Below are 12,500 nucleotides of genomic sequence, written 5' to 3'. Positions count from 1 at the left end.
TCTCTCTCTCTACTTCTCTCTCTCTACTTCTCTCTCTCCCTCTCTCTCTCTCTCTCTCTCTCTCTCTCTCTCTCTCTCTCTCTCTCTCTCTCTCTCTCTCTCTCTCTCTCTCTCTCTCTCTCTCTCTCTCTCTCTCTCTCTCTCTCTCTCTCTCTCTCTCTCTCTCTCTCTCTCTACTTCTCTCTCTCTACTTCTCTCTCTCCCTCCCTCTCTCTCTCTCTCTCTCTCTCTCTTTCTCTCTCTCTCTCTCTCTCTCTCTCTCTCTCTCTCTCTCTCTCTACTTCTCTCTCTGTCTCTCTCTCTCTCTCTCTACTTCTCTCTCTCTCTCTCGCTCTCTCTCTCTCTCTCTCTCTCTCGCTCGCTCTCTCTCGCTCTCTCTCTCTCTCTCTCTCTCTCTCTCTCTCTCTCTCTCTCTCTCTCTCTCTCTCTCTCTCTCTCTCTCTCTCTGTCTCTCTCTCTCTCTCTCGCTCTCTCTCTCTCTCTCTCTCTCTCTCTCTCTCTCTCTCTCTCTCTCTCTCTCTCTCTCTCTCTCTCTCTCTCTCTCTCTCTCTCTCTCTCTCTCTCTCCACTGTCTCTGCTTCTGAGGCGAGTCATGAAGCTCAGTGTACAGCATATTGGTAAACAAGCTGTCTTGATCCTCTTATTTTCAACTGAAGGGCAACACACAGCACCACAACGCTAATCCACTATCATACAGCCACACACACAGCACCACAACGCTAATCCACTATCATACAGCCACACACACACACAGCACCACAACGCTAATCCACTATCATACAGCCACACACACACACAGCACCACAACGCTAATCCACTATCACACAGCCACACACACACACAGCACCACAACGCTAATCCACTATCATACAGCCACACACACACACAGCACCACAACGCTAATCCACTATCATACAGCCACACACACACACAGCACCACAACGCTAATCCACTATCATACAGCCACACACACAGCACCACAACGCTAATCCACTATCATACAGCCACACACACACACAGCAACACAACGCTAATCCACTATCATACAGCCACACACACAGCAACACAACGCTAATCCACTATCATACAGCCACACACACACACAGCACCACAACGCTAATCCACTATCATACAGCCACACACACACACAGCACCACAACGCTAATCCACTATCATACAGCCACACACACACACAGCACCACAACGCTAATCCACTATCATACAGCCACACACACACACAGCAACACAACGCTAATCCACTATCATACAGCCACACACACACACAGCACCACAACGCTAATCCACTATCATACAGCCACACACACAGCACCACAACGCTAATCCACTATCATACAGCCACACACACACACAGCACCACAACGCTAATCCACTATCATACAGACACACACACACACACAGCACCACAACGCTAATCCACTATCATACAGCCACACACACACACAGCACCACAACGCTAATCCACTATCATACAGCCACACACACACACAGCACCACAACGCTAATCCACTATCATACAGCCACACACACACACACAGCACCACAACGCTAATCCACTATCATACAGCCACACACACACACACAGCACCACAACGCTAATCCACTATCATACAGCCACACACACACACACAGCACCACAACGCTAATCCACTATCATACAGCCACACACACACACACACACACAGCACCACAACGCTAATCCACTATCATAATGTCCAGCTACACACACACAAATACACACACACACAAACACACACACGCACACACACACAGCACGACAATGCTAATCCACTATCATAATGTCCAGCTACACACACACAAACACAAGCACACTCACACATACACACACACACATACACACACACACACACACACACACACACACACACAGCACCACAACACTAATCCACTATCATAATGTCCAGCATGGGCTCACTGCAACACAGCTCAACTGTTGCTGTATTGCTTTATAACACACACACACACACACACACACAATGTCTGGTGGTCTTCCAACCACTCAGTTTATGCTCTCTGTGTGTGTGTGAGAGTGTGTGTGTGTGTGTGTGTTTGCGTGTGTGTGTGAGTTTGTGTGTTGCTGGTGTCTAAGAGAAGATTGTGTCTCTCTCTGTCTCTCATGTTGGCTGTGTGTGTGTGTGTGTGTGTGTGTGTGTGTGTGTGTGTGTGTGTGTGTGTGTGTGTGTGTGTGTGTGTGTGTGTGTGTGTGTGTGTGTGTGTGTGTGTGTGAGTTTGTGCATTGCTTGTGTCTCTGTCGTGTGTAAGGTTGTCTCTCTCTGTCTCTCATGTTGGCTTCCAGCCACTCTACATGACAGAGTGAGTCTAAAAGAGGAAGACACTACATGACAGAGTGAGTCTATAAGAGGAAGACACTACATGACAGAGTGAGTCTATAAGAGGAAGACACTACATGACAGAGTGAGTCTTTCAGAGGGAGACTCTACATGACAGAGTGAGTCTTTCAGAGGAAGACACTACATGACAGAGTGAGTCTTTCAGAGGGAGACTCTACATGACAGAGTGAGTCTATAAGAGGAAGACACTACATGACAGAGTGAGTCTTTCAGAGGAAGACACTACATGACAGAGTGAGTCTTTCAGAGGAAGACACTACATGACAGAGTGAGTCTATAAGAGGAAGACATTACATGACAGAGTGAGTCTATAAGAAGGAGACTACGTTACAGAGGTTGCTGTTACTTACAACAGTCATGCTAATCACATTAGCGCACATTAGCTCAACCATCCCAGACATGGGACACCAATCCCGTAGAGGTTAAACCAGGTTTGCTGTTCACTTGAGCAATATGAGATGGAACGGAGTTCCATGCAATAATGACTCTATACAATACTGTACGATTTCTTGAATTTGTTCTGGATTTGGGACTGTGAAAAGACCCCTGGTGACATGTCTGGTGGGCTAAGTGTGTGTGTGTCAGAGCTGTGTGGAAGTTGACTATGCTAACAATTTGGGATTTTAAACACATTAATGTTTATTATAAAAAGAAGAAGTGTTGCAGTCAGTCTCTCCTCAACTCTTAACCAAGAGAGACTGGCATGCATAGTATTTATATCAGCCCTCTGATAAAAAAAAAGAAAAAAAAGTACTTTTTACTCCCTATATTTTCCTTGACACCCAAAAGTACTCGTTACATTTTATATGCTTAGCAGGACAGGAAAATGGTCCAATTCACGCACTTATGAAGAGAATACGTGGTCATCCCTACTGCCTCTGATCTGGCGGACTCACTAAACACAAATGCATCGTTTGTAAATTTTGTCTGAGCGTTGGAGTGTGCCCCTGGCTATCCGTAAATTTTTTAAACAAGAAAAAATTGTTCCGTCTGCATTGCTCAATATAAGGAATTTTAAATTATTTATACTTTTACTTTTGATACTTAAGGTAATTTTATCAATTACATTTCCTTTTGATACTTAAGTATATTTAGAACCAAATACTTTTAGACTTTAACTCAAGTAGTACTTTACTGGGTAACTTTCACTTTTACTTGAGTAACTTTCTATTAAGGTATCTATACTTTTACTCAAGTATGACAATTGGGTCTTTTTCCACCACTGCCCTTCTATGTAAGAATGCCGAAAGTCTGTTGTCAATTTGTTTACAGAGAAATAGCATTGTATTTGGTCAAACACGATTTTTTCCAACAAGTTTGCTAAGAGCTGGCAGCAAGCTTATAGGTCTGCTGCTAGAACCAGTAAAGGCCGCTTTACCACTCTTGGGTAGCAGAATTAGTGAGTCTATAAGGGGGAGACTCTACATGACAGAGTGAGTCTATAAGAGGAAGAGTTTATGACAGTAACAGTGTTAGAGGAAGCCCCTGAGTCCTGTTCAATTATACCAGCGCCATCAACACACACAAACACACACACACACACACACACACACACACACGAAGCAGCCCGAGCCTGTTCAATTACCCGCGCCATCAACTCACCCCAGTCTAATCTGAACACTTAAAGTACTCCACAGATGGCTATAGATGACAGACATGTTCATCATCATCCCACAGCTACAGCCTAGGACTGTGTCCCAAATGGCACCCTCTTCCCTTCACAGTGCAACATGTTTTAACTGGGCCCACAGGGCTCTGGTCAAAAGTAGTGCACTATGTAGGGAATAGGGTGACATTTGGGACGCAGCCCTAGAACACATGGAAGCCAATGAGAAGTGCTGGCTGGCTGTGTTACGTTTCAATGCACACAGACATATAAAGAGGCTTGTGTGAGGACTCAGGAGTCAATGGTGCTTTCATGATATAGTGGGTGACATGGATGAAGTCAAGCACATGGTAACTGGTACAAGTACAATTTGGCTAGATGACTGAACATAGTTCAACTTTGAGGCGGAGCGAGGTCGTTTGACTCGCGTGCCAGCTGTTGATTGGCCCAAGTGGTTGTTTGTTAGGGAACGCTTTTCTCTAACAGCCATTGGGATGTTGAAGCAGTGGAATTATGTTAGAATGCACTCTTAATGTACAGTTAGCTCCAAACGTGTGGGGAAAGTGACACATTGTTGTTATTTTGGCTCTGTACTCCAGCACTTTGGATTTTAAATTATGCATTTGCTGTTTGTTTTGGTTGTGTTTCAGATTATTTTGAGCCCAATAGAAATGAATGGTAAATAATGTATTGTGTCATTTTGGAGTCACTTTTATTGTAAATAAGAATATAATATGTTTCTAAACTCTTCTACATTAATGTGGCTACCACCATGATTACGGATAATCCTGAATGAATCGTGAATAATGATGAGTGAGAAAGTTACAGAGTCATAAATATCATACCCCGCCTCAAAATGCTAACCTCCCAGAGTGGTGCAGCGGTCTAAGGCACTGCATCTCAGTGCTTGAGGCATCACTACAGACCCCCTGGTTGATTCCAGGCTGTACCACAACCGGCTGTGATTGGGAGTCCCATAGGGCGGTGCACAATTGGCCCAGTGTCATCCGGGTTTGGCCGGTGTAGGCTGTCATTGTAAATAACAATTTGTTCTTAACTGACTTGCCTAGTTAAACTAAGGTAAAATAAAAATGTAATGGTGAGAGGTTAGCATGTCTTGGAGGTATGATATTTGTACATCTAAAATGGGAGGACTATGTACAAAACGTGCTGTAATTCCTAAACGGTTCACCCTATATGGATGAAAATACCCTTAAATGAAAGCGGACAGAATGCACTTTAACCTCATAGTCAGTGTATCATTTCAAATCCAAAATGCTGGAGTACAGAGCCAAAACAACAACAAAAATGGCCACTGTCCCAATACTGTTGGAGCTCACTGTACATAATGCAGTCAGTGTTTCATTCTAAAGACCAGTTCAGATACAACAGCCAGATATAATGACACAAAACTATCCAGTTTTAGAATATTGTGTTGTAAAACAGCTGACTGAAGATCAGGCATTCAGATCTGCAGTTAAGAACGTTTCCACGGTAACGGTGCCTCTTTACAATGACGTGATGAAACTTTGATACAAAGTTGCCACTTGTTGTAGCAAGGTGTTTCAGTAAAGATATATCACTGTGTGACTTGTCAGATAAATATCAGCAAGCTAGGCTTGGCTTGTGGCTTCCTGTAGCACAGTTGGTAGAGCATGGCGCTTGCAATGCCAGAGTTGTGGGTTAGATTCCCACGGGGGGCCAGTATGAAAAATGTATGCACTCACTAAAACTGTAAATCGCTCTGGATAAGAGCGTCTGCTAAATGACGTAAATGTAAATGTAGACTAGCTAGCTGCAGCAAAATAACTAGTCCTAAAACTAAACTGTTCAGATCAAGCAAACTTTGTTCTAAAACTACATAAAACCATCTCGTCTTGTGTATCTGAACTGGGCTTAAGACTAAGTGGTATGCTAGTGTGGATATTAGAACAGAACCAAAGGTTAGTTAAAGGTAGAGTCAGTGATGCACGAAATTAACAGCTATATCGGGTCAATTTCTGCAACAACTAAGACTGTGAAAGCCCAAGGCTAATCTTCTCGTCTGTTTTGGTCTTGTAACCTATCACGTTGTCGCAGATTGAAGCGCAGCCATTTAAAAGCACATCTCTCTCTCTCTCTCTCTCTCTCTCTCTCTCTCTCTCTCTCTCTCTCTCTCTCTCTCTCTCTCTCTCTCTCTCTCTCTCTCTCTGTGAGTGCATCATCTTGCATCCTATTTGTCTGCAAGATCTGCGGTTCATCATGCTGCTAGTGGCAACATTCCTGCTGCTTGTGGCAACATCATCCTGCTGCTAGTGGCAACATCATCCTGCTGCTAGTGGCAACATCATTCTGCTGCTAGTGGCAACATCATCCTGCTGCTAGTGGCAACCTCATCCTGCTGCTAGTTTCAACCTCATCCTGCTGCTAGTGGCAACAACATCCTGCTGCTCGTGGCAACATCATTCTGCTGCTCGTGGCAACATCATTCTGCTGCTAGTGGCAACAACATCCTGCTGCTAGTGGCAACATCATCCTGCTGCTAGTGGCAACATCATCCTGCTGCTAGTGGCAACAACATTCTGCTGCTAGTGGCAACATCATTCTGCTGCTAGTGGCAACATCATCCTGCTGCTCGTGGCAACATCATTCTGCTGCTTGTGGCAACATCATCCTGCTGCTCGTGGCAACATCATCCTGCTGCTAGTGGCAACATCATCCTGCTGCTAGTGGCAACATCATCCTGCTGCTAGTGGCAACATCATCCTGCTGCTAGTGGCAACATCATCCTGCTGCTCGTGGCAACATCATCCTGCTGCTAGTGGCAACATCATCCTGCTGCTAGTGGCAACATCATCCTGCTGCTAGTGGCAACATCATCCTGCTGCTAGTGGCAACATCATCCTGCTGCTAGTTTCAACATCATCCTGCTGCTAGTGGCAACATCATCCTGCTGCTAGTGGCAACATCATCCTGCTGCTAGTGGCAACATCATTCTGCTGCTAGTGGCAACATCATTCTGCTGCTCGTGGCAACATCATCCTGCTGCTAGTGGCAACATCATCCTGCTGCTAGTGGCAACATCATCCTGCTGCTCATGGCAACAACATTCTGCTGCTGGTGGCAACATCATCCTGCTGCTAGTGGCAACATCATCCTGCTGCTAGTGGCAACATCATCCTGCTGCTAGTGGCAACATAATCCTGCTGCTCATGGCAACAACATTCTGCTGCTGGTGGCAACATCATCCTGCTGCTAGTGGCAACATCATCCTGCTGCTAGTGGCAACATCATCCTGCTGCTCGTGGCAACAACATTCTGCTGCTAGTGGCAACAACATTCTGCTGCTAGTGGCAACATCATCCTGCTGCTAGTGGCAACATCATCCTGCTGTTAGTGGCAACATCATCCTGCTGCTAGTAGCAACCTCATCCTGCTGCTAGTGGCAACATCATCCTGCTGCTCGTGGCAACAACATTCTGCTGCTAGTGGCAACATCATCCTGCTGCTCGTGGCAACATCATCCTGCTGCTCGTGGCAACATCATCCTGCTGCTAGTGGCAACATCATCCTGCTGCTAGTTTCAACCTCATCCTGCTGCTAGTGGCAACATAATTCTGCTGCTAGTGGCAACATCATCCTGCTGCTCGTGGCAACATCATCATAGAGTCTCAGTTTAAGACCGTCACTACTCACCCCAGGGCCACACAGCTTCAACCAACCAACCAACCAACCAACCAATCAATCCAGAACGCTGGTACTCACCCCAGAGGTTTCTCCAGTCGACTGGCGGGTGATCCTACGATCTCTCCCAGGGTACAGAACACCTGCCCCAAGAAGTCCTGATGGGATGGAGGGATGGAGGGATGGAGTGGTGGAGGAAGGGATGGAGAGGGCGGTGTTCATGGAGAGACAGAGGGGAGAGATGGGGAAGACAGGGGAAAAACAAGGACAGCTGATGAGGAGCTAAGCAGCGTGTTATAAGCAGTGTGTTATAAGCAGTGTGTTATAAGCAGTGTGTTATAAGCAGTGTGTTATAAGCGTTGTGATAAGCATGTTATAAGCTGTGTGTTATAAAGCACTGAAGAAAGATCAAGTTTGGTCGGAGGAGTCAAACACGTACGTCAATGTCGGAGGGCTTCCAGGGAGAAGGAGAAGGAGAAGGAAGAGGAGGATGAGGGGTACACCAGGCGGCAGCATAGACAACAACAACAACAACAACAACAACAACAACAACAACAACCACAGAGCATATCATGTAAGAGAAGGCACAAGACTCAAATACCATACAAGACCGTCATCAAAACAAGAGAAAACACAGAGGGCGAAAGAAGTGGAGAAAAAGGGAGAGAGATAGAGGGAACAGGTTTTTATGGAAGAGGACAGTTAGTAAGACAAAAGCGAGTACAAAACAATCAAATATAAACATGAGAAATTTGGAAATAATGATGAATATTCTGTTATTATGCAAACCATTGACTGCAGCTATGTTATGATTGTATATGTGTGACTAATGCGTTGCTTTTCAAAGCTTTCACTGCAAAACAAGATGCTATCATTTATTCATCATCATAACTTTATACATGTGAGTACATTGCTAATAACACTGAAGTAAAATAAATCATGCCTAGAAGTTATGAAAATGGGTTTGACAAGTTTTGATAATGGTATGACAATGAAAAAGCAACCTTCAGTTCATACAAAAATGTAGGTCATACGTATAGATGGGTTAGCTGACAACGTCTCGAAAACATTGTGCACACTTCAATGGGGCAGAAGTCTGTGAGTTGTTGTGATTCTGGATGGCCAGATAGCTACCAACAATGACAGGAAACTGTCATGTGGGGAATTGTAGGTGACTAGTTTTAGCTTGTTTCATCTTGTTCTTGATACCATGTCTTGATTTGAGGTGTTTTGACAGATTTCACGTCAATGCTAATATGGCTAACATTCACTAGCTAGCTAAACATCAATTGTAACAATGTATTTGAGAGACAAAAGTGCTCATTTTGCAAATGTATTTATGTTTTCAATAAACATTTGGAGACTAAATATAGTTTACATCTTATCAACAGTCTAAGCCTAACCCGTCTGTTTTGCCCCATAGTTGCGTACGCGCCGGTTTTGTTGCTAAACAACCAACTCGTCTATGTACCAAATGTATCATTATGAAAGCTACACAAAAATATCAATACATTAGGTAAAATGTTATCTGTTTTATAAAAACGTAAAGGTGCACGGACAGACAGCAAGGCCACATCGGACACTTTGGGAAGTGAAGCACTATTATTCACTATTTCCATCCAACAGTATATGTGAGTGGATTTTGATTAGCTTAAAACATTTCAAAATAAAACTTTCCAATTCAAAAACAAAAGTTCCCATTCATAGAGGATAGAGGATGATGGCAAAGTAAAAGTCAAACTATAAGGCATGGGCACAGAGTGATAGCTTTTTCACTTACATGCTTTGCCAGATCTGGACTCTTGGAATCGATATCATATCTGAAATCACAAAGAAAGTCTTATTCAAGTGGCGAGAGCTGACAGGAGCCGGAGATAACTATTTGTGTCTTGACTGACTTGCGTTTGAACATCAACAAATAGGACCACAATGGTTTGATATCATTCCTGATGGCCTGTAGGCTAGTCTACAGTGGAACAATGATACAATGACATTTGGACAGACAGAAAGCATAGGGACACCAGCCACCTGAAATGAAAAAAGATTTACAAGTAGAACATTTTTATTTCACTTAATCCTTCTACACTTCATGAATGAAGTCCCCTTTCCTTTCCCTATTGTCTCCTGCTGTCACTCACCCATTCACATTAGAAACAATAACGTTTAGAAAAATGTATCTTAGCAGCTGCCAGCCGAAAAACTTTGGGAGAAGTAATTAGAATGGTTGTGGTATTATGCAATTCCTTTAAAAACGACTCATGCTCTTTTCATAGAAGTAATTAAAACTGTCCTCTCCTCATCCCCCTAATCCCCCTGACAGAAGTATATAAAAGAGAAATGTAAATGACTTAGACTAATTAACGTGCGGGTGTAGCACCTCTCCTTAGTTTCCCACAGAGGAGTTAGATGAAAAGGACCCAAATGAAGTTATTAACCGGATCTGACCCTTTTTTTCAATTTTCGCCTAAAATGACATACCCAAATCTAACTGCCTGTAGCTCAGGACCTGAAGCAAGGATATTGTCACGCCCTGGCTCTGGGGACTCTTTAATGTTGAGCCAGGGTATGTAGGTTCTATGTTATAGTTTTCTATGTTTTGTTCTAGATCATTTATATCTGTGTTGGCCAGGGTGGTTCCCAATCAGAGACAGCTGTAGCTCGTTGTCTCTGATTGGGGACCATACTTAGGCAGCCTTTTGGCACCAGTTAGGTTGTGGGATCTTGTTCCGTTAAGGTTTGTTTTGTGTTAACCTAGGACTTCACGTATCGTTCATTTGTTGTTTTTGTCGTGAGTTTAGTACAAATAAATATGTACGCTTATCACGCTGCGCCTTGGTCCGTCTCTTCCGGTAACGATCGTGACAGAAGATCCCACCATAAGAGGACCAAGCAGCGTGCCCAGGAGGAGAAGATGGCGATGTCGCAGGTGGGCAAATGGTGGTCTTGGGAGGAGATATTCGCGGGGAAAGGGCCATGGGAAAAGGTGAATGCCCAGGCAGGAGAGGAGACTGTGGAGGCGCGCTACAGAGAGGAGCAGCGGCAACGCAGAGGGTACCGGCCGAGGAGGAAGCCCGAGAGACAGCCCCAACAACATTTACATTTTAGTCATTTAGCAGACGCTCTTATCCAGAGCGACTTACAGTTAGTGAGTGCATACATAATTTTTTTATACTGGCCCCCCGTGGGAATCAAACGCCATGCTCTACCAACTGAGCTACACCCCAGCTGGCCATTCCCTCCCCTACCCTGGACGACGCTGGGCCAATTGTGCGCCGCCCCATGGGTCTCCCGGTCGCGGCCGGTTACGACAGAGCCTGGATTCGAACCAGGATCTCTAGTGGCACAGCTAGCACTGCGATGCAGTGCCTTAGACCACTGCGCCACTAGGGGACCGAGCGCCACTCGTTTTTGGAGGGGGCTAAAAGGGTGGTTGGCGGAGCCACGTACTGTGCCGCGAGTGTTCCGGCACAGTCCTGTACGTCCTGTGCTAGCACCACGCACGTGTCGTGCTAAGGTGGGCATGCAGCCAGGACGGGGTGTGCCGGCTCAATGCTCGTGGCCTCCAGTACCCCTCCTCGGTCCCGTATATCCTGCGCCAGTGCCACGTGCTGTAGCGCCAGTACGAGTGCACAGCCCTGTACGTCCTGTGCTGATGCCTCACACATATTGTGTGGAAATAGACATTCAGCCAGGACGGGTTGTGTCAGCTCTCCACTCCAGACCTCCAGTCCGCCTCCACAGTCCGGCACGGCCTGTTCCGGCTCCCCGCACCAAGCCAATGGTGCGTGTTCCCAGTCCAGCCCGGCCTGTTCCGGCTCCCCGCACCAAGCCAATGGTGCGTGTTCCCAGTCCAGCCCGGCCTGTTCCGGCTCCCCGCACCAAGCCAGTGGTGCGCGTCGCCAGCCCGGTCCGGCCTGTTCCTGTCCCTCGCACCAAGCCAGTGGTGCGCGTCGCCAGCCCGGTCCGGCCTGTTCCTGTCCCTCGCACCAAGCCAGTGGTGCGCATCGTCAGCCCGGTCCGGCCCGTTCCTGCTCCCCGCACCAAGCCAGTGGTGCGCGTCGTCAGCCCGGTCCGGCCCGTTCCTGCTCCCCGCACCAAGCCAGTGGTGCGCGTCGTCAGTCCGGTCCGGCCCGTTCCTGCTCCCCGCACCAAGCCAGTGGTGCATGTGTCCAGTCCGGCACGGCCGGTGCCTGTTCCACCGGTGCCTGGTCCGGCACCGGTCAGCTGCTCCACTCCGGAGCCAGAGCAATCCGCTCCACCGGGGTCCGGTCCAACTCCAATCAGCGGATCCACTCCGGAGCCAGAGCAATCCGCTCCACCGGTGTCCAGTCCAGCTCCGGCCAGCGGGACCAGACCAGGGGCACAACGGGGGGGTGGAGAGAGAGTGGTGGTCACGCCCGGAGCCGGATCCGCCTCCGAGGCGGAATGCCCACCCGGTCCCTACCCTGTTGTGTTTGTGTGGCGCGGTCGCAGTCCGCGCCTTTGGGGGTACTGTCACGCCCTGGCTCTGGGGACTCTTTAATGTTGAGCCAGGGTGTGTAGGTTCTATGTTATAGTTTTCTATGTTTTGTTCTAGATCATTTATATCTGTGTCGGCCAGGGTGGTTCCCAATCAGAGACAGCTGTAGCTCGTTGTCTCTAATTGGGGACCATACTTAGGCAGCCTTTTGGCACCAGTTAGGTTGTGGGATCTTGTTCCGTTAAAGTTTGTTTTGTGTTAACCTAGGACTTCACGTATCGTTCGTTTGTTGTTTTTGTCGTGAGTTTAGTACAAATAAAGATGTACGCTTATCACGCTGTGCCTTGGTCCGTCTCTTCATCAGTAAACGATCGTGACAGAT

General features: G+C 46.6%; 1 protein-coding gene across 2 annotated transcripts in view; it reads right to left on the bottom strand.

Annotated features, from left to right (window-relative positions):
- The window catches only part of LOC121546109 (copine-5-like), a 189,608-nt gene that overhangs the window by 115,305 nt on the left and 61,803 nt on the right, over positions 1–12,500 (bottom strand). Inside the window, exons 5-7 of one of the 2 annotated variants that reach the window (XM_041857133.2) lie at positions 9,440–9,479; positions 8,099–8,113; positions 7,741–7,817 (exon numbers count right to left, since the gene is read on the bottom strand). In XM_041857133.2, the coding sequence (XP_041713067.1) occupies positions 7,741–7,817; positions 8,099–8,113; positions 9,440–9,479 (132 nt within the window). The remainder of the gene's footprint in view (positions 1–7,740; positions 7,818–8,098; positions 8,114–9,439; positions 9,480–12,500) is intronic. The other variant, XM_041857134.2, reaches the window with a different exon arrangement.

The sequence above is a fragment of the Coregonus clupeaformis genome, chromosome 30, assembly GCF_020615455.1.
Source record: "Coregonus clupeaformis isolate EN_2021a chromosome 30, ASM2061545v1, whole genome shotgun sequence".
Lineage (NCBI taxonomy): Eukaryota > Metazoa > Chordata > Actinopteri > Salmoniformes > Salmonidae > Coregonus > Coregonus clupeaformis.
This window is presented reverse-complemented; position numbering and strand designations above follow the sequence as displayed.